This window comes from Acipenser ruthenus, chromosome 29 (assembly GCF_902713425.1).
Source record: "Acipenser ruthenus chromosome 29, fAciRut3.2 maternal haplotype, whole genome shotgun sequence".
NCBI classification, from domain to species: Eukaryota; Metazoa; Chordata; class Actinopteri; order Acipenseriformes; family Acipenseridae; genus Acipenser; species Acipenser ruthenus.
In genome coordinates this window covers 1,547,783-1,569,732 of record NC_081217.1, presented here as the reverse complement: position 1 = coordinate 1,569,732, position 21,950 = coordinate 1,547,783, and the positions used below count along the sequence as shown (strand labels likewise).

Here is a 21,950-nt window from a genome sequence, read left to right as displayed (position 1 = left end):
TGAAATGTGGCAAAAGGTCGCAAAGTTCAAGGGGGCCGAATACTTTCGCAAGGCACTGTATGTAAGTGTCTGTCTGCACTGGAGTCCAAACAGGGGAGGTGGCTCAGTGGGTGAAGAATCTCAGCACCGGAGACCTGGGTTCAAACCAGGACTGAGGTGCTTTGGGAGAACTGTGGGGACGTTCTCTGTTCGTACGACAAGGCGTGAACCGAGAGCTACATTTCCAGTGGCTCTCTCGCTGTCGTCTTGGTGAAATTGTGGAATAGTGTCAGTGTGTCGAGGCTCATTGCTGCTGGCACTGAATACATACCCTACTTTTACAGTGAATCGGACCCGTGTTTTTAGACATACGGAATGCAGGTTCATGCACAGGAAAAGAAAACACTTGATGAGGTCAAACCTCCCTACATTGAAACACTGGATCATAAACAACATGGTCATAAAACTGATTACAAACTAAGGGAAGTCGACAGAGCCTTCATCAACACGACCCCCTCGCCTTGAGAGGTCAAACCGCGGGACTGTGCCTCCGAGCGAGAGGGACAGCTGGCAGCACTGCTGAGCCAAAGTGCTGATCCCTGCAGCGAGTGCCAGGGAGGGGAGAGCTCTCCAGCCGCAGCCCCGTTTTCAAGGAGCCACTTTGGGCGAGGCAGGCTCTGTGGTTTTGCCGCTCTCCCCTTCATCCCCAGGCCCTCCCTGCCCTGCTGCTGTTCTGGGACGGGAATAATAAATACAGGCAGAGGCTTCAAAGGGACTGGTTTGCTGGGGGATGCTTAGTGCTACCAAACGATCTCATCGCTGCTTTGAGGTTCAACCCTGTCCTTACCAATTACACGAGAGACTGGATACTGGGCTCGGGGAGGAGACCATCAACGCATTGCTATGCACGGGACAAGCTCTGATGACAAGCACGTTGCCGTCTGCAGAATGTGGAAGCTTTCCCATTGCAGAGCAGTTTGAGCCATTCCTGGTTTTGCTGTGTTCTTAATTAGTTCCACCATAGAGAGGGAAAGCTCAGCAGTGTCTGATTACAGTAGGCTCACACTGAACGACTGACTGTCAGCACTTTCCATGTATCTGAAGTTAATTACTGTGATTAAAGTGACCACACAACAGTCACGTGAATCATACAAGCCAATCCTCCAGCCCTGAGAGTCTCTACAGCCTATATAACCACAGCTCCCAGAGAGAGAGAGAGAGAGAGAGAGAGAGAGAGAGAGAGAGACTCCTGCAAATCCAGCTAGCACACCCAAACCAGCCTGTCAGAGTGCAGCCAGCCACACATCACCCGACTCAGCTGAACTCACAGACCTGGGGAGCGTCTCAGCAGAGCTGGAACAAGAAGCAGACTGCCAGCAGCACACTGTAAGTATTCGAGTCCCTTGGGTAAGTCCGCTATTGGGTAAAACGGCGAGGCTTTCTGTTGAAGTAATGCTGCACAAAGGTGACTGTCTCTCTAACAAGCAGAAAGGGGTCCTCGTTCACACCAGCTCAGCAGCCCCTCCACTACAATGGCACTGGCAAAGGTAAGCCTGGCCCAGTTTGTGTCCCGGACATGAACAGGGTGCCCTTTATGTGTTTTTTGAAAGGTAGTGTTTGTGTTGTCATGGCAGTGGCAGTCGGGAGCCACTTCTCTGAAGGGATGTGAGTCAGTCGCATTCAGTGCGCAGGATGAGAGGGAATAAGAGTCGGGGGAAGTGGCCAAAACCAAACTCAGAGAGCTGAGGCATTTTAACAGCCCTGGAGAGAAGTGTGCGTCTCACAGCCCTGGAGAGAAGTGTGTGTCTCACAGCCCTGGAGAGAAGTGTGTGTCTCACAGCCCTGGAGAGAAGTGTGTGTCTCACAGCCCTGGAGAGAAGTGTGTGTCTCACAGCCCTGGAGAGAAGTGTGTGTCTCACAGCCCTGGAGAGAAGCGTCTCACAGCCCTGGAGAGAAGTGTGTGTCTCACAGCCCTGGAGAGAAGTGTGTGTCTCACAGCCCTGGAGAGAAGTGTGTGTCTCACAGCCCTGGAGAGAAGTGTGTGTCTCACAGCCCTGGAGAGAAGCGTCTCACAGCCCTGGAGAGAAGTGTGTGTCTCACAGCCCTGGAGAGAAGTGTGTGTTTAATAGACCTGGTTTGCTTTCCTGATAAAGCTTGTTTTTGGTACATTGGAAAAGCCCAAGGCTTTTTAACAATAAATCCATCAGTAAACCTGCACAGAGAGAACAAACCTGACTTGTATCCATGAGAGTGAACTTGCTGTTCACTCTCTGACAGGCGATGGCACTCTCTGACAGGCGATGGCACTCACTGACAGGCGATGGCAGGCTCTTCCGTTTGCTCTGTTCAGTGTGTGGGGTTGTGAGTTACACGCTGACCTGGAGCCCCATCGTTCGTATGAGGGTTCTCTATTTCACCTGAAGCCGACAGCATTGTCTTGATTGACCTTGTGAAGGGAGTGTCTGTGTGGGTGGGATGTCATAGCTGTGTGCTGCAGCTGTAATGTCTTTTTTGTCCAGCAGGTGCATGTGTGTCAGTCTGTTTGTGTCTGTGCCTGTGTCTGTGTGTGTGTGTGCGTGCGTGTGTGCGTGAGTGTGTGTGTGTGTGCTTCTATGCACCTGTGCGTCCGTGCGTGTGTGTGCGTGTGTGTGCGTCTATGCGCCTGTGCGTGTGTGTGTGTGTGTGTGCGTCTATGCGCCTGTGCGTGTGTGTGTGTGTGTGTTAATGGTGGAGGGTATTAGGACGGGTTATTCCACTAAATCTGTTGATCTGCTGTCCCACACTGTTCCTGGTATCCTGGGCTGTTGCAACACCAGCTTCTCTGAACCCCGGCCAACAGTGAAGAATGATCTGTTAGAGAGGCGGAAAGGGAAAGTAAGAGGAATTCCTCGAAACAATCCAACACTTGAATGTGTGTCTCAGATCCCCAGCACTGAGCTCTCTATACTAGACTGTATTGAATTAGCTGACTCTCAGATCCACAGTGCAGCACTGAGCTCTCTACACTAGACTGTATTGAATTAGCTGACTCTCAGATCCCCAGTGCAGCACTGAGCTCTCTATACTAGACTGTATTGAATTAGCTGGCTCTCAGATCCCCAGCACTGAGCTCTCTACACTAGACTGTATTGAATTAGCTGACTCTCAGATCCACAGTGCAGCACTGAGCTCTCTATACTAGACTGTATTGAATTAGCTGACTCTCAGATCCCCAGTGCAGCACTGAGCTCTCTATACTAGACTGTATTGAATTAGCTGGCTCTCAGATCCACAGCACTGAGTTCTCTACACTAGACTGCATTGAATTAGCTGGCTCTCAGATCCACAGTGCAGCACTGAGTTCTCTACACTAGACTGCATTGAATTAGCTGGTTCTCAGATCCCCAGTGCAGCACTGAGTTCTCTATGCTAGACTGCATTGAATTAGCTGGCTCTCAGATCCACAGCACTGAGTTCTCTATACTAGACTGTATTGAATTAGCTGGCTCTCAGATCCCCAGTACAGCACTGAGTTCTCTACACTAGACTGTATTGAATTAGCTGGCTCTCAGATCCACAGCACTGAGTTCTCTATACTAGACTGTATTGAATTAGCTGGCTCTCAGATCCACAGCACTGAGTTCTCTACACTAGACTGTATTGAATTAGCTGGCTCTCAGATCCAGTTCTCTGCTTCAGTTTTGTTTAGTTTTTCTGCGTTCCTTCTCATCCTGCAGTATCCTATAGTAACCCCTTGTTTTGTTTATTGGGACACTGACGTTGATAGCTCCCAGCTGGGGTTTGGGGAGAGGGTTAGAAGAGGCTGTGGGAGGTCTGAACCCTGCGTTGCATTTCCTGAAGTCTTAAGTAATGCAGGATGTTTCTGCTCTTTGGGTCACCGGCTCAGGAATCCATTTGGGTAACTGAGCACTCCCCCCTGCCCTCCCCTCCTCCTCCTCCTCCTCTCAGAGCTAGGCAGTTTCTATAGCGATTGCTGCTCGCACACAAAGACATCAGCACAGGCAGAAGCAAGACACAAATCTGGGTTTCCAGCACAGGCATCAACGAGAGCCAAGCAGCCAGCGGGTTATCCTGGGATTGAGGACTCGACCAAGCAGGGACAAGGCAAGAAGAGGAGAGAGGAGAGAGGAGAGAGGAGGGATGGAGGGGCTCTTTATTATGAGCAGGTTTTAAGAATAAGTGCTGTGCGAGGGGTAGTGTTGGTGCAGTGTCAGCATCAGAGCCTTCGCTCTCAGAGTGTGAGAGAGATTGAGATGGAGAGAGAGAGAGAGGATGGAGGATGGAGAGATGGATAAAATCTGCTTAGATGCGGCTGTCCCTACGACAATGCCAGGCTGTAGCAATTCTGGGGGAACAGAACATCTATGATTCATACCATAAACACATACTTGTGCATGTTTAGATCACATGAATGTTGTGTGTTTTTGTGTGTGTGTGTGCAGTGTTTTATTGCTCTTTGTATTTCTGGAGGATCAGTCTGGTCACACAGCTGTGTATGAGTGAGTGTGTTGCACATGTAGGTCACTGAGTGTTTGGGTGTGGGGGTGCTTATGAATACTGTATAATAGTACGTGTGTTTGTTTAAAGGACGGGGCTTCTTGGTCACGTCTTGTGTGTGTTTCAATCTGCCCATGTCTGCTCTTTCCTCAGCCGCAGGGTGAAAGTGGCTTGAGAAAGACACTTAGTGGAAGCCTTTGTCTGCCGGGTGTCGTTGTTTCTTTAGTCTTGTTACGAGCGTGTGTTTGGCTGTCTAGGGATGAACTGTGTGTGGCCTGTGAGCAGAGCCTGGGGTTTCTGTTTCTGGGGCCCCTCGAGGAGGTAGCCTGTTGGCTGACCTCGACAGGATGCCCTTGCTTTATGCTGCGCTGACCCTGGCCTGTTCCTGCAGAGAGGGCTGGAGCTCAGACCCTGACACACTCAGTTAAACACCTCCAGTGTGTGTGCGTGTGTGTGTGCGTGTGTGTGTGTGTGCGTGTGTGTGTGTGTACGTGTGTGTGTGTGTGTGTCTGTGCATGCATGTGTGTGTGTGTGTTTGCGTGGCGCTCGGCCTGGTCGCCCTGCTTGACTGACAGCTCTCCTCTTCTGCAGAACCAGAAGACATGGCCCAATGGAGAACTGCCGTCTTCATCCTGGTGTCTGTGATCGCCATGGCGACCGCTTTCACCCCCGGCTGCAAGATCCGAATCACCGCCAAGGGCCTTGAGCTGCGTAAGAAATGGGCGTCTTAACAACAGCAAACACAATGCTCCTACTACTACTACTACTAATAATAAATAATGTCCTGTGCCTCAGTCTCTCTCCCTCTCTCTCCCCTCACTGTCTCTCTCCCCTCACTGTCTCTCTCCCTCTCTCTCCCCTCACTGTCTCTCTCCCCTCACTGTCACTCTCCCTCTCTCTCCCCTCACTGTCTCTCTCCCTCTCTCTCCCCTCACTGTCTCTCTCCCTCTCTCTCCCCTCACTGTCTCTCTTCCTCTCTCTCCTCAGTGAAGCAGGAGAGTTTGAAGTTTGTAGAGGAGGAGCTGGAGAACATCACCATTCCAGACCTGTCTGGGAAGGAGGGTCGCTTCCAATACACCATCAACAAGTAAGACTCAGCCCGGCCCACCAGGGCATCCCGAGCTCAGTGACCTGGAAACACTCTCCAGAGCTGCTGGGAAGAGGTGAGGCACCACACCTCAAAGCAGACTGGATAGTGTTGTGGAATTTAAATAAAGCAATGATTTTGCTCTGGAAAAAGCTACAGTATAAGTATTCACACAGAAAGCAGCTGTCTTGAGGAGTTGCGTCCCATCTTTTGATGTGGATTGCTCTATGCTGCCCCATGGTCATTGGGATGGTGCAGCAGGCACAGTTACATTGTGTTTGGACATGCCCATAACGGAGAACCAGGGGAGTCTTTTGCCTGCTTGTACTGTGTGTTCACGTCCATCGATCATCTCTTGAAATACAAAGGACGTGCTTCCCCTGGAGCCAAGCCTCACTGTGCAGGTCTGCACCCGGCTGAACCTGTTCGGTATTGAATCAACTGTGCTGCTTGTTCTTGTGTTTCTGCATTGTCGTTCTGCAATTACTTTTTCCAGTTCCAATTCCAATTCCAATTCCAATTCCAATTCCAATTCCAATTCCAGTTCCAACACAGCTTTGATCAAAATTGCAATCAGCAGCATTCTGTTAAAATGAGCTTCTCACAATGGCAACAAATCACTTCAATTGAAGTCACCTTAAATTGCCTCTAAAATATCAATCCCAACCCCAAGTCCTTGAAACTAAGGAACTGGACGTGGGCGTGGAGTTGCAAAAGGAATCGGGATTGAAAACAGGAGTGGTTGTTTGCTGCTGGTGTTTCACACTTGCTGTGCTTGTCCCGCAGTGTGAGGATCACTGAGCTGAACCTGACCTCTTCAGACCTGCGCTTCCAGCCTGATTTCGGTCTGGTCTTCGAGGTGCACAACTCCTCCATCAGCCTCAACTTCATGCGCCGCATCTTCTACTGGTTCTTGTGAGTCTCCTCGCCAGCCACTGCACAATCCCTTGCAAAAGTGTAATGCAGCGTATGGCAAAGCATAGGCAAGCCTTGTAAAGTCCAGAGAGGTATACTAAAGCATATTAATAAACCTGGGTAAACTCTGGCAAAATGCATTGTTCAGCCATGGGAAAAAAGCAAGCTCAAACTGTAGGAACACCGTGCAAAATAGAGAGGGGGACTTTTCTAAGGGGATCATTCATTTCCACAAGATTCAGATCAGACGAGCTTCCACAGAGCTGCCTGTAAGTTAGTGGGCTGTTCCTGTTCCAAAGGACACTTCGAGTACGAAAGGTTTTTTGAACGCACCTCAGGTTGAAGAGTTCTTTCAGTGGCCCCTGTGTTAAAGCTGTGTCTGCAGGATGCCTAGCTGCAGTTGTCTTCCCCACACTAACAGTGCTGTTGTGACCCCTCAGTACTGACGCGGGTTCGATCAATGCCTCAGCGGAGGGAGTCAACATCCACACGGCTGTCAGGCTGTCCAAGGATTCCCTGGGGCGCCTCAAAATATCCAACATCTCCTGCGACGCAGCCGTCGGCAAAATGCGTGCCGAGTTCAGCGGCACCCTGAGGTAAGAAACACCGGGATCGTCTCTCTCTCTGAATTGTAATGAAGGGCCGCTGGGCTCTTGCGTTACGTCTTGTGCTAACACGCTAACAGCCGTTTTTTTTCTGAAGGTTGTTGTTCTCTTTCTCTCCACAGGAGGGTGTATGACCTCCTGGCCACCTTCATCACCACAGGGATGCGCTTCCTCCTCAACCAGCAGGTAACCCCCAGTCCCCCCAGTCTGCCCAGTTACACGGCACAGCCTTCTTCAGACTGCTTTCACACTGGCTTTCGCAGGCCTTTTACCCCTCTGTCTCCTTTGTGTCTCTCTCAGATCTGCCCCGTCCTAAACAATGCTGGTTTGGTGCTGTTGAATTCCGTGCTGGACACAGTGCCTGGTAAGTTCCTACATGCACAGCATTGTATTTATTTGCAATGAAAACCCTTGTGAATACTTACTAAACATGCATTGAGCTCCTGTGTTTGTTTGGTCTCTGCATCTCCCCCACAGTTCGGACGAAGGTGGATAAATACGTGGGGATCGATTACTCCCTCCTCAGTGACCCCGTGGTGACCTCTGAGAACCTTGACATGGACTTCAGGGTATGCAGAGCCGGAAGCATTGTCCTCATAGACACTATAAACAAACCTGCAGTAGTATTTCAAACAGTAAACTGTTGCGTTTGGTCCTATGCTATAGAACACCACAGTATTTGTTATTTTTGGGGTTCTGGAACTAAGGGGTGAGATTGGAAGGTTCAGACTGACAGAGAGCTAGCTCACTGTGATCTGACAGTGTGATCTCTAAGAGACTGACAGAGAGCTAGCTCACCGTGATCTGACAGTGTGATCTCTAAGAGACTGACAGAGAGCTAGCTCACCGTGATCTGACAGTGTGCTCTCTAAGAGACTGACAGAGAGCTAGCTCACAGTGATCTGACAGTGTGCTCTCTAAGAGACTGACAGAGAGCTAGCTCACCGTGATCTGACAGTGTGATCTCTAAGAGACTGACAGAGAGCTAGCTCACAGTGATCTGACAGTGTGCTCTCTAAGAGACTGACAGAGAGCTAGCTCACAGTGATCTGACAGTGTGCTCTCTAAGAGACTGACAGAGAGCTAGCTCACCGTGATCTGACAGTGTGATCTCTAAGAGACTGACAGAGAGCTAGCTCACAGTGATCTGACAGTGTGCTCTCTAAGAGACTGACAGAGAGCTAGCTCACCGTGATCTGACAGTGTGATCTCTAAGAGACTGACAGAGAGCTAGCTCACCGTGATCTGACAGTGTGATCTCTAAGAGACTGACAGAGAGCTAGCTCACCGTGATCTGACAGTGTGATCTCTAAGAGACTGACAGAGAGCTAGCTCACAGTGATCTGACAGTGTGATCTCTAAGAGACTGACAGAGAGCTAGCTCACCGTGATCACTGTGTGATCTCCCCCCCCCCCTCCCCTCTCCTGCAGGGCATGTTCTTCGAGCTCCAGAACGAGAACGACACGCTAGTGAACTACGCCGTGGAGCCGGTGATCCGGGAGTACGACCGCATGGTGTACCTGTCCCTCTCCGAGTACTTCTTCGACAGCGGCATGCTCTCCTACTTCAAGGCCGGGGTCCTGAACATCCGCATCTCACACGACAAGGTGGGCAGAGACGCAACTCCCGGGGCAGCCACTAGAGGGCGACCCGCAGGGCTCTGACATTCACATGAGAGAGATGGCACATATCCTTCAGCTCTGATTAACGCAGGGCTGGTGGTTACAAAATCACGTCCTGGAGAAAGGCCAACAGGAGGGGAGTCGCTGCTATGCTGAAGCGATTTAACTGAAAAGCAGCAGGTGTGACAGTTTCTGGCCTCTGCAGGCTGGTTTCACTGCAGTCAGGGTAATGCGAGTTTACTTTTTCAGATGCCCAAAGACTTGGAGATGTTGCTGAGGACCTCCTACTTTGGAACAATCATGTTGCTGGTAAGGAAAGAGACTTATTAAAACCAGAACCCATTCCCAGAGTTCATTTCTCAGCAGGAAAGTGAAGAATGGCAGCATTAACAGAACTGAACTTTAATACACCGAAGCCTGATTTCATGCTTAATTCTGAGATTAGTGTTAATCATCTGGTTCAGATTAACTTTACTTCTGCAGAAATAAAACACCCCATTCATAAAGCTTTAACTCCTGAGCTAATAAGCTATTAGGTCTTTTAACTCCCTCCCTCCCTCACTCTCTCTTTCCTCTCCCTCTCTCTCTCTCTCTCTCTCTCTCTCTCTCTCTCTCTCCCCCCTCCCTCCCTCCCTCCCTCTCCCTCTCCCTCTCCCTCCCTCTCTCTCTGTCTCTCTCTCTCCCTCCCTCCCTCTCTCTCTCCCTCACTCTCTCTCTCTCTCTCCATCCCTCTCTCTCCCTCCCCATCTCTCCCTCCCCCTCTCTCCCTCTCCCTCTCTCCCCCTCCCTCCAGAACCCCTCCATTGCCGAGGCCCCCATGTCCCTGGAGCTGGAGGTCACCACGGCGCCCCGATGCGTCATCAAGCCCTCGGGGACGAGTGTGTCGGTCACGGCCGTGGTCAGCATCCTGCTGCTCCCTCCGGGCCAGGAGCCCGTCCAGCTCTCCAGCATGACCATGGTGAGCACTGTAACAGGATCTAAATAACACTGTCCTGACTCTGGATGAACCCCCATGGTGATGCATTGAACCCCTAATTATTAGACATACAAGCTTTAACATCATTAAAATACCCTGTCCCCGTCCCCCGTCCCTGTCCCCCATCCCTGTCCCTCACAGTTTTCTTTATCGTGTTGCTGTTCCTAGGAGTGCAAGATGAGCGCCAAAGTGTCTATGAAGGGCAAGAAGCTGGCGCTCCACATGGACCTGCGCAGGTACAGTGACGCAGGCACGCACACACACACGCACACGCACGCACGCACGCACGCACACATGCACGCAGGCACACACACATACACACACTGACACACACACACACACACGCACGCACACACTGACACACACACACACGCACGCACGCACACACACTGACACACACGCACACACACACAGCAGTTCTCCACTGCAATGCATTTCACCTCGCCCCCGATCCCCAGGGCAAATCACAAGCAGATCAACAGGATGTACTGCTGTGTCTCTGAATCCAAACTGCTTGACAAGTTGGAACCAGATCACTTTGAATGATGCCAACTGAAACGTGCATGGTACGGTAAAAACATACAGTATTCTGCAACAAATGCTTACGCACTTTTGAACTGTTTATTGTTTGACAGATTTAAGATCTTCTCCAATCAGTCTGCCCTGGAATCATTGGCGGTATGTAAAAAGCACGAGCTCGCACTCTCATCAGCAGGGCGGTGTGTTTAAGATTCAGAAACTAAGAGGGATTTTTCTTTCTTTCTTCCAGTTGATCCCTCTGCAGACCCCACTAAAGACTCTGTTACAGCTGGCTGTCATGCCTATTATTAACGGTGAGTCACAGCAGAGGAGGCTGGGTGCATCGCTGACCTTGTGTACGGTGGCCACTGTTTCTGCCAAAACCTTTCAGTGTGTAATATTCGCTAGGAAAGGCTCCTGCAGAAGGGTGAAAGAAAGCCCAATTACTTCAACTCGTATGCCTGTTGTAGTGAGTCTGTGCCTTGTCCCTCTCTATCTCTCTCTGCAGACCGGACAAAGAAAGGGGTACAGATCCCTCTGCCAGAGGGAATGGACTTTACTGAAGAAGTGGTGGAAAACCACATGGTAAGCCTCTCTCCTCCTTCTCCCCTCTCTCCCCTCTCCTCTCTCTCCTATCCCCTCAGATCAGTTCATGTAGTTTCTGTATAGTGAGTCAGTTCGACACCTGTCTGCTCCTGGTTCTCTCCCCTCTCCTCTCTCCCCTCTCCCCTCTCTCCCCTCTCCCCTCTCCCCTCTCCCCTCTCCCCCCCCTCCCCTCTCCCCTCTCCCCTCTCCCCTCTCGTCTCAGATTAGTTAATGTAGTTTCTGTATAGTGTGTCAGTTCTTCACCCGTCTGCTCCCTGCTCCCCCCCCCCAGGGTTTCATAACCATTGGAGCTAACCTGCACTTCAGCAAAGGTCTGCGGGAGGTGATTGAGAGGAACCGTGCCGAGCCCAAAAGCCTGACGAACTGAGCGGGCAGCCGGTGCCCCGCTCCACTCCCTACAAACAACAGGAGCTTTTTTGGTTTGTTTCTGTCTACAGAGCTGTTTACATGAACATTATTCGCTTCATGCTTAGAAAACATAAAACAAAACATGGTACCGTAACAACAAACGCCCGCTTATTAGCAGAAATTCTTTTTAAAGAGGCTTCACGAAATGCTACTAGGCAGCGGAGTCTGCAGGGGCACCACATTCCTTTTTAAACACTGGCGGTAATTAATACAAGAAGGAGAAATCTGGAATCCCCGGGGAAGGCTTTGGGTGGCGAGTGCAGATGTGAAAATAATCACAGAATGAACTCCCAGGTTCATGCAACAAGAAGCTGTGCTGCTCTGTGGTACAAGGAGTCCAGACCTGAAGAATCTGTGCACTGCACACCTAGACAAGGGCTCTCCACCAGAACATCATCTCTGTGCTTCCAAATCCAGAGAAAATTAGAACAGAGGCACCTCTGACCTGCTCGTACCCCGGAGCTTTCTCTGCTGTGACAGCGCATCTAGTCCCTTCCCTGTCTCCTGCACTAGCTGTGCTCTATTCAGAAGTACCCCTGACATGCACAAATACTGTTGTTTTTATATCCCTGCAATCAGCCTTGTTAATGATTTTAGCTGATGATGTTGTGTGCTAATTCATATAGCTGCATGTTTTAAAATGTATTCAGAAAAGTGTTTCTTTATTAACTGCTGCTCAGCCCATCACAGTAACCCAGGAAGAGAGTGAGACAGAGAGAGAGAGAGAGAGAGAGAGAGAGAGAGAGAGGTTCAATTGACATTCCATCATTTTCCCTTTACTAAAACCAAGTTGAAAACAAAATAAAATATCAAATAAAATGTATTCAAGTTTACTTTCAAAGACTTATTTTATTCCCAGTTGTGTGTGTGTGTGTGTGAAGAAGAATCACTTTGAAATGCCAGTATCCCTCTGCACACATCTCAAAGCGTACTTCAGGTAGTGCACCAGGAGGATTTTGGGACAGGAGAAAACTGACAGAAAACACAGGTTGGACGGAGATCAACATATTTAATCAAAAACAAATTTAAACAGAAACAAAAAGGTCAGACACATCTCATCCCTGAGCTAAACAGATCAGAGCAACAGACATCTCAGTAAAAAAAAAAAAGAAAATACACAGCTTGTTATTTTTATTAGAACTGAAAAGTAAACACAGGAGGGATTGAACCCTTATTACACGGTGATCTCACAGCGCCTCCCTCCTCTTTAATGATTCGGTTTGATTACATTGCAGTGTTTCGTCATTCAGTGGAAATAAACACATTTCAAATGATTCTAGGGTTACAGTGCTACACGCTTCCTTAGACGCTACACACTCCCACAGGCGTCAACGCTTCAGCAAACACACTCCTTATGGGCACAGTGATTTGATAAGAATATAAAGAAATGAGAGACCTGCAAAAAATTCACATTTTACTCAAACGTTCTGGGCTGGAGTAGCTGAACCACAGATTACAGATCACAAGAAAGGTTTATGTTAAAAAGCAACTGACCAGCAGAGCAAGGGGACTCAACCCAACACGAAGTGGTCTCTGTTTATAAAGGCAGCCTTTTATACTGCAGAACTGGTTACAGATGGCACAGAAATATCAAACGCAGTAGGCAGAACTAGGGACCCTGAAGCCTCTACAGTACAAGTTGTTGGCTACGTCTTCTGCAATACTTGTCATGTGCTTCCCATTCCACAACTGAAAAAGCGGTCACAAGGTCAGCTTGTGTGAATTACAATGTAGCAAAGAAGATTTCTGCGGTATGACAGTGACGGAGGATCAGATGGATTCCAGATGGAGAAGAGGCAGGTGCCGTGGAAACGTGCCCTGAAGGAGGGGTGTGCCGGGTGGGTGCCTCTCATTCCTGGCTGGCACGGGTCTGGTCCCTCATTAGTAGGGCTGCTTTTTCAGGAAGCGACTGAACATTGTGAAGGCAGCAATGGGCTTGTCTGTCGGGACCATGTGACCCGCTCCCTGTAAGATACAGACAACAGCACATTAGTGGCAGAGCAACACGGGTTACCTCCCAGTCCCTTAACTCTATTCCACCCTGCCTCCCACCCCAGTCCCTCAGCCCTGTCCAGCAGTGATTCCCTCCCAGTCCCTGAGCTCTAACCTCTAGCCCACACTGCCTGCTCTCCAGCAGTCTGATGGAAGGGGTTTACCTTGACAGTGAGAAAGGCGATGTTGGAGAACTCCTTGACGAAGCCGCCCACCTGCTGATTCTCCCCATTATTGTACAGCCAGGTCCGCCGCTTCACCTGCACCTGAGAGACACAGCAACACAACAGCACGGTCACAGCCTGCAGACTGGGGCCAGGACACACACCAGCACACAGGGGTCATTGAGAAGCATCGCTCCAGACCACACACCAGCACACAGGGGTCATGGAGAAGCATGGCTCCAGACCACACACCAGCACACAGGGGTCATTGAGAAGCATCGCTCCAGAGCACACACCAGCACACAGGGGTCATTGAGAAGCATGGCTCCAGAGCACACACCAGCACACAGGGGTCATTGAGAAGCATGGCTCCAGACCACACACCAGCACACAGGGGTCACTGAGAAGCATGGCTCCAGACCACACACCAGCACACAGGGGTCACTGAGAAGCATGGCTCCAGACCACACACCAGCACACAGGGGTCACTGAGAAGCATCGCTCCAGACCACACACCAGCACACAGGGGTCACTGAGAAGCATCGCTCCAGACCACACACCAGCACACAGGGGTCACTGAGAAGCATCGCTCCCTACCTGCTGCTGGAGGGACTCCACAAACCACTCATCACCCAGGAAATTACAGGCCATGTCCACGTCTCCATTGTACACCAGCACACGGTACTTCTACAAGGAGAGAGAGAGAGAGAGAGATTTATGACAGTATAGCAGTTTCACCCATTCCAGGTTTTGATGCTGCATTTTGGTCTGTGAATTGCCTATACCATCATATGTTAACTCCTGTGTGAAAGGCTATGCCGGCACTGAAGAGCTATAGTGGCCGTGGATTGAAAGTCACATCCCACAGGACTGTATACCGGAAGTGCTGGGTATTCTTGTCGTCTGTGTTACACGCTTTCATTCTTTTCCAAATACAATGACTGATCAAGAACGAGGTAGTAATTGGAGTCTGGAATAAGTTAAGGAATTGTTAACTTTACAGACGGACGAGGAGGTGAATTCACAAACAGAACATACAGATATGTTTTGAATAATACTTGTCATTATTATTGTTTAACGTAGGATAAAGAAAGCATTGTTAATACCACAATCCTCCCTAGAGTCAGCAGTGAGTTCTTTAAGGGCACAGGAATCAGAATCAGGGCTGGGAAATGAATAATAATGACTCGCTCACTCACCAGCGCGCCCAGCAGCTTGAGATACTGCTTCCTCACGTCCATGTAGAGGCGTTTGTATTGCAGGTTCACTTCCGCACTGTAACAACACACACAGAGACAGGTCACAAGTGCACAGCGCAGGCAATGTGACGTGCGAGGACAGCGGTGACCTGCAGCGCGCAGGACCTTATCATTCGTGTGAGCGACAGAGACCATGCCATCCACAGTTTAAAGCTGGTCAGGTGTTTAAATGTCACTGCTGTTCGTTTGTAGCACGCTGCTCACCTGCAGATGAGCCAGTCCAGAGCCTTGGGGCTGATGTGGAGAGCCTGCTTGACGTACTGGTTGTTCAGGTAGGTGGTGGAGGCAGTGGAGTTCGTGCACGGAGGGTCCAGCCTCACAGATCGGTGCAGACTGTTCACGTTCTTCAATTTCTAGAGGTTTAAAATCAGTGCCCTAGTTACAGTACAATGCATCAGAAAACCAGGGGCTGAAAGAAATGTAGTGTCCACTGGCATAGCTTGAGTTTCAATCACATTCCGATTATTATAATGCAAAAAAAAAAAAAACACAGAGAGGTTTTATTTTTGACAGTGGTACAGCCTTTGAGAAATCTCCAGGAAGAGCAGAGGACTGTACTTCTCCACCCAGTCTCACACAGGACTGGAAGCCGGCTCGCGTGACTCTCCCTGCACTCCGAGCGGCAGTGCTGTTACTGGGAGAGATCCAACACAATCAAGCAGGGAACCACAGCCTTACCTCCCTCCACATGCGGCTCCACGAGTGCTGGATGAACCGATTCCCCAGGTCGTGTATAACCAGGTGGTCTCTGTCATAGCTGCAAAACAGACCAGGAGAGTGTACTGAGATCACGTTTACCAAGGAAGGCTCCACGAGGGTGCCCAGCGAAGCTAAATCCCTGGATCTCTTAACCAAAACTGCTAGAAACACTACAAGTCTCTTACTGAATTCAATGCGCTCATTACATTTCTAACCCTAGGTTAGCCAGCGTACAGCACATTGTAAATTCAGCCCACACTCCGCTTGCTCACCTCACTTTCTCACGCACACCCCCTGCGCACGGTCCATACAGGTTATAGATATTCAGTCCGGAGCCTTCAACAATGTGCTGCACTTCATCCAGCTGTAAAGAAAGAACGCGGAGAGATGTATTTCTGTATCCTGTGTCGCAATGCTCGTCTCGGTCAGAGACCGTGGCCAGCTCTTTAACTGTAAATGGTTTCCAGTTTCAGTCCATTCCACTTGCCAGCTTTCTATTTTCTGGTTCAGCGAAACTGAAAAGGCAGAGCTGTAGTGTAGCAGCAGCACCTCTCTCAGAGCGAGACTGAAGCAAAGAAGAGGCAGATCAACCCTTACAAAAGGTTTACCATCGTGTAATAATGCAGAGTGAAATCGTGCTTCAGTACAGTAAAGCCTACAGAGGGATGGTCATTAAAAAACATGGCAATTGCAACCATGAGAAAAAGCACAGTGAGAAAACAGCTAAAATACTGTGCAAAAATCCTGCGAGAAGAACTGCATAAAGAGCTGTACCAGCAGCACAGAGTCAGCAATGTAGCAGCCTGTCTGCACCACTCAAGTTTATTATAGCTTTCTTGCATGGTAAGAGACATGTAAGCACATGGAAAACTGTTCCATTACTGTGGCAGACTTTTCTAAAGGAAGCAGCTGGCAGAGGTTCACAGTAAATCGGTGTGTTTGACCACAGCTAAATCTCTGGCTGTCTGAACTGAACTGTATGTAATTCCACTCTGAAGGCTGGAAACTTGGGCAGGCAGCAAGCAGCCCTCTGATGAGAATGACAAGGAGGAGGAGAGATTAATCTCCCGGGACTGAGACAGAGACGCTTCTCAAATCAGGGGGACACTCTGGACATGCACTCCAGTCCTGGTCTTTACTCCAGGCAGGTCCTACATGAGTTAACTGAACCTGCTGTGAGTCAATGAATTCATTCAGGACCTGACTGCAATAAAGGACTGGAATGGATGTCCAGGGCCAGTGTTGTGACCCACTGCTGTACAACATGCCTCAGTCCAGGGAGAATCAGAGGGACGTTCTGCAGCTTCACACGCTCGACTCCCAGTAAGACAGCTCAGCCATGCTGCTGTACAGCACTTACATTCCTGCAGCAGTTCTGGTCCTTGCTGTCATAGAAGTTGCATTTTCCCTCAGAGCAGCAGAAGTTCTGCAAATCTGTCCAGAGCCTTAAAAAAAATTAAAAAGGGAGAGAAGAAAAGATATGATTTCTAGTTGTTTTTCTTTTCAGAGGCTTTGGAATCATGTCAGTGAGCCGCTCCTCTGGCTGATCGCTGGCGTTTAAAGAGACCTGGTTTCCTTGCCTGGTTCCAAGGAGTCCATGGTAGTAAGCAAAATAAACCAAGGAGTTGTCGTTCATTTCGTAGCTGGACAGCCCGTTTCCGACCGCGATTCCCTAGAAGAGAGGAGAGAGAGCGTCCTGATCGTCACCTGCTGCAGAGTAAGACAGAGCCTCGGCAGAATGATGTGTTCACATGGGGACCCTAGCGAGGCTAGGACACGGGCATGCTAGCCCAGGGACGGAAACAAGACTCCCGTTGCATCGCAGTGTGCTCCATTTCCTAGGAGTTTAATAACACACACCTGAGCTTGTTACCTATACACTGTGGTGGATCCAGCTTGTAGTAAAACCTGGAACGGGTGAAACTGCTATGCAGTCTTATTTCCATCCCTGTAACCATCCTCCCCTCCCCTATCGATTCAAAGGGTCAGTTTCTACCTTGTTGGTGATTCTCAGTATGTTTATTAATGAATTATTATTTCAATTAGTTTAACCCATGTCACGGTGCACCCCTGCCCTAAAATAAAATGAAAACACAAAGGCAGGGATGGAAACTCCCACTGCATAGCAGTTTCACCCATGCCAGATTTTAATAGCAGCTTGATTAGCCGCAGTGTGTCTCGGTAACAAGCCCAGGGGTGTCTTATTAAAAATCAGGAACAGATCAAACGGCTCTGCAACGGGAGTCTTCTCTCCCTCTGTCTGCAAACGCATGGTTTTGTACTCTGCAGAAGCGTTTTCAGTATGAATATTAATCTGAGCCCAGCAGGCCCGCTCAGTCTCAATGCTGCTGCTGGCTCTCAGACCTGCATGTTGATGCTGCTGTCCTCCATGACCCGCTCAGCCAGCGTCGGGATGTAGATTCCCGCGTAGCTCTCCCCCGTGATGAAGAACTCGTTCTTGCTGAACTCTGGGAAGAGCCGGAAGAACTCCTTCAGAGCCAGGTAGTTATTCATGGAGACCTGCGGAAAGAGCACAGCAGGGAATCAGACATACCAACAGACAGAAAAACAATCAGACTACGAACTGGTATGTGCGGGGAATTAAAAAATCATATACGTGGTTTATGAATTTTACTCAGAATGTATTAAATATGAATTAATAGTATGGAGGTTATGTAATATGCATGTATATTAGCAGTTTCACCCATTCCAGGTTTTACGATGAGCTTGATTAGCTGAAATGTATAGGTAACAAGCTCAGGTGTGTCGTATTAAGCTCCTAGGAAAACCAGGAATGGATCAAACGGCAATGCAATGGGAGTGCTATTGCCATCCCTGTTTTTACTGATTGTTAGTGATCGCCTGGAAATGAGCTGCACTGTGCATCGGACAAGGCATCTGAGCCGGGTCGCTAGTGCTGTCCTGAGGCTGGCTAATATAGAATTGCTTCACTTCGAACAGACAGGCTCACCTCCGTGTCATTGGTTGTGTAATTCTTGTCGTCCGAGTACGAAAACCCGACCCCTGCTGGGGATTCCAGATATAGCATGTTGGCAATCTGACGGCAGAAATGCAGAAGTGTGAACACAGTCACGCCATTGCAATCTGCAGAACACAAGACTGCCAATATTCATAATAACAACAACAGGAAGACAAACAGGGAAAGATCCCTCTCAACATATAGCTGCAAGCCAGTCTTTATCATCCGTGCCAAGTCACATAGTAATTCAAATTGGAAAGCAAGACCCTTAGTATTTCGTTTTTAGCATGTTAGTTTATAAAGACGTAGAATTAAACAAACTTCAGGCACCAAACTATCTGCATATTTAAAAAAAAAAGCTCTTCCAGTGAATGTGTGTCATATTGCATATTTCAAATGCTGAATACTCTTGAAACCCCCATAAAAATTAAAGCAGTAAATGAGGGGCATGTTTTCCTCCTGCCGTGGCTTTTCAATCTGATGCCTTTCTTGGAGCAAAAGGGGTCTAAAGAAACGCACCATGTTCCAGGAATAAGGATTGTACTTCAGAGTGGTGCCATCATCCTGGATCTGTGAAAATAAACACATACGTTACAGAAAAGAAAACACACACACACACAAGTCTGATCCCACAGTCGTTAAAATAATAATAATAATATTAATAATAATAATAATAATAATAATAATAATAATAATAATAATAATAATTCCACACTCCCTCTCTGTTACAGGGGCCAGTCGTTCCTTAGCTGCTTTTGTTAGACATGCTGTAGAAAGAGCCTCTCCTCTTCTGAAATGAAGGGAAGCACACAGGGACAGTGCTGACTGGTCCATGAGAATATAAAGCATGCAGAAGAGAAGCTTCCTACCAGGAAGGGGCCGTGCTCGGTGAGGAAGCCGTCCAAGGAGCTGCACCCAGGGCCTCCGTTCAGCCAGAGCACCACAGGGCTGGAGGAGGGGTTGAGCTGGGCCTCCACAAACCTGGAGACGAGACAGTGGGGGTTACTTACACCCTCCGCATTGCGGTGGACACACACACATCAAAACACTCAATCACAACTGGAATGCAAAACTATTAGGGACTGCTCGACGGAGGTTCTCAACAGACGCACTATCACCACTCTTCTGTCTACAGAAATCCAGCTTTTAACACTTCTTATAATGAACACCACCTCAGTGAAAAAATATCAGGCTGTATCATCGTGCACATCTTAGTGACAAAATATCAGGCTGTATCATCGTGCACATCTTAGTGACAAAATATCAGGCTGTATCATCGTGCACATCTTAGTGACAAAATATCAGGCTGTATCATCATGCACATCTTAGTGACAAAATATGCATATGCATATATAAATGCGCACACAGTGTAATATTATCTTGGGAAAGCAGTTTGAAAGATCACCCTGTGGTGAGCCTCTGAGCTGAGGAAGCAGTTTCAGATCCTACAAGGGTGATTATGATGGGGGTAGAATCCCGTGCAGCAGCCTGTCTCAAACACTGACCAGTAGTGAAGGTGCTTGCTTTCAGCCACATTGAGGTAGCCCGAGTACTGCCTGAAGCTGGGCTGTTTGTCCAGTCCAGGGAGGAACTTCACCTCATCTGAATCTGGGGCTCCCTGGACACTCAGCACCCCTAGCAAGAGAAGACACAGCTCCACGCAAGCCATCTGGAAAACAGAGACACACACACACACCGTGACACAGAGAACAACACACACACACCGTGACATAGAGAACAACACACACACACCGTGACATAGAGAGACACATACCGTGACACAGAGAACAACACACACACACACCGTGACACAGAGAGACACACCGTGACACAGAGACACACACCGTGACACAGAGACACACACACCGTGACACAGAGAACAACACACACACACACACCGTGACACAGAGAGACACACACCATGACACAGAGAACAACACATACACACACCGTGACACAGAGAGACACACTGTGACACAGAGACACACACCGTGACACAGAGAAACACACACACCGTGACACAGAGAAAGAAAGAAAGACACACACACACACACACACACAGTGACACAGAGAAAGACACACACACACACAGAACGACATATACACACACACAGTGACAGAGAAACACACATACAGTGACACAGAGAAAGACACACACACACACACACACAGTGACAGACAGAGAGAGACACACACACACAGACACAAACGGAGACATGCAGAGGGAGACACACAGTCATTCCCTGGTGCTGTTCAGAAGGGTGGCCGCGTCCTATCTGCTTTACCATGTTTAATTTGGAAATGTGAAGACGATTACTGATGTTCATTTCGTTTTTAAATACCCGGTACATTATCACCATCATCTTGGATACACCGCTTTACACAGACATCACGTTACTGGGTTCATCAACATCTACGACCAAAAACATGTTAAAACCTTTCATTTTTCCAGACCATCGAATTAATCCAAAATATGTCTGTAATCTAATTAAAGTTGTTCAAACCCTGATAATATCATTACATAAATGACAGATCATCTTTAACAGCAGCTAGCCCCTGTACCGAGGAGTCTAGCAGTACTTCCTCGAAGGGAACACTTGCAGTGATGAGAGCTGCCTGTGCTCGAAAGCAACATTTCTTGAAACACTTAGGACAAAATGCATGAAATCATAACGCCAAACTACACTAAACGGCACCTGACTTTCCACCACGACCCACAGATCTCTTACCTTCCCGACCCAGTGCCACGACCTACCTACCAAACGAAACGGACCGAGTCCAGCTTAACACAGCGCAGAACCGCGTCTTGGAAAACACCGTCACGTGATTGGGCCGGGCCAACACGTGATCAGGCAGTCAGCTGATACGGAGTCAGGTGCTGGAGAGGGAGAGGTCGCAGCAAACGTGGGGACCGACAAGTTTATCAGCGCTAGGGGTATGCGGGTGACGTTATCAGAGATCCCGAATGAGTGAGATCTCTCAATTACCCAGTCGACTCAGGTCTGACGCAGTTATAAATGCAGTGATCATTGATTATCAGTTCCTGAGCCTGGTTCAGATACGCTGCGGATGATCAAGCTTGGACTGGGTGAAACTGCTATGCAATAGGAGTCATATTTGCATCCCTGAGGTCCCCATTGCTCACCGCTGATCTGGGGAGGAGTGATCCTTGACTTGACGACACCTTGACTGGCCCTCAGTAAAACAGCTGAATGATCCCTCTGGGCAAGGACTTCACCCTTGCATGTTCTGCAAATTATACTTCTTATCTCTAAAGCACCCTTGTCTCTGTAAAAATGCCCTGCCTTTGCAGCACTGTATCCAACATCTTATCTCTCCCACTGTCAACACGTCGTGCCAGTCAGTCAATATGTGGGGTACCACTGCTCCAGCTGCTCAGAGGAAAAAAGGATCTTTTCATCACAAATACCAAAATATTTAGTAAGAAAGATGACATAAAACATAGACAACAAATACCCCTAGTACTGTAGTTCTGCATTTATTCACCTGTCTATTTATAATGATGTCATCTCATGAGAACGGATATGGGCACTAGGACCAGGAGCGGATGGTGGTTCACTCATTGACCGTATATGGACGCCCCAAAAATGCCTGCCCTTCCCCCCTCCCCCAGGCCAGCA

At 48.8% G+C, this 21,950-nt stretch overlaps 2 protein-coding genes across 5 annotated transcripts; one reads left to right on the top strand and one right to left on the bottom strand.

Moving 5' to 3' along the window:
- Nucleotides 1-1,197: 1,197 nt before the first annotated feature.
- On the top strand, nucleotides 1,198-12,048 carry LOC117431548 (phospholipid transfer protein-like). Of its 2 annotated transcripts, none has more exons than XM_034908089.2 (16): nucleotides 1,198-1,365; nucleotides 5,068-5,187; nucleotides 5,464-5,563; nucleotides 6,350-6,478; nucleotides 6,919-7,074; nucleotides 7,206-7,269; nucleotides 7,384-7,447; nucleotides 7,561-7,652; nucleotides 8,515-8,691; nucleotides 8,956-9,015; nucleotides 9,500-9,664; nucleotides 9,851-9,918; nucleotides 10,318-10,360; nucleotides 10,452-10,515; nucleotides 10,710-10,786; nucleotides 11,079-12,048. In XM_034908089.2, the coding sequence occupies exons 2-16, from the start codon at nucleotides 5,079-5,081 to the stop codon at nucleotides 11,172-11,174; spliced, it is 1,464 nt and encodes a 487-aa protein (XP_034763980.1). In that variant the 5' UTR covers nucleotides 1,198-1,365; nucleotides 5,068-5,078; the 3' UTR covers nucleotides 11,175-12,048. The 2 variants fall into 2 exon arrangements, with proteins under 2 accessions (XP_034763980.1, XP_033908469.2); XM_034052578.3 differs by lacking the exon at nucleotides 1,198-1,365 and adding an exon at nucleotides 3,883-4,083.
- A 156-nt stretch (nucleotides 12,049-12,204) lies between these two features.
- Nucleotides 12,205-21,159, bottom strand: LOC117399404 (lysosomal protective protein-like). 3 transcript variants are annotated; one of them, XM_059004115.1, is made up of 15 exons: nucleotides 21,069-21,159; nucleotides 19,815-19,978; nucleotides 19,179-19,290; nucleotides 18,829-18,879; nucleotides 18,301-18,387; nucleotides 17,694-17,849; nucleotides 16,910-17,001; nucleotides 16,690-16,774; nucleotides 15,602-15,693; nucleotides 15,309-15,387; nucleotides 14,835-14,983; nucleotides 14,571-14,646; nucleotides 13,969-14,058; nucleotides 13,372-13,473; nucleotides 12,205-13,180 (listed from the first exon to the last, which is right to left on the bottom strand). In XM_059004115.1, exons 2-15 carry the CDS (start codon nucleotides 19,976-19,978, stop codon nucleotides 13,097-13,099), a joined length of 1,419 nt encoding a protein of 472 aa, XP_058860098.1. In that variant the 5' UTR covers nucleotides 21,069-21,159; the 3' UTR covers nucleotides 12,205-13,096. The 3 variants fall into 3 exon arrangements, with proteins under 3 accessions (XP_058860098.1, XP_058860097.1, XP_058860099.1); XM_059004114.1 differs by having other exon boundaries at nucleotides 21,039-21,150; XM_059004116.1 differs by having other exon boundaries at nucleotides 21,065-21,144.
- Nucleotides 21,160-21,950: the final 791 nt, after the last annotated feature.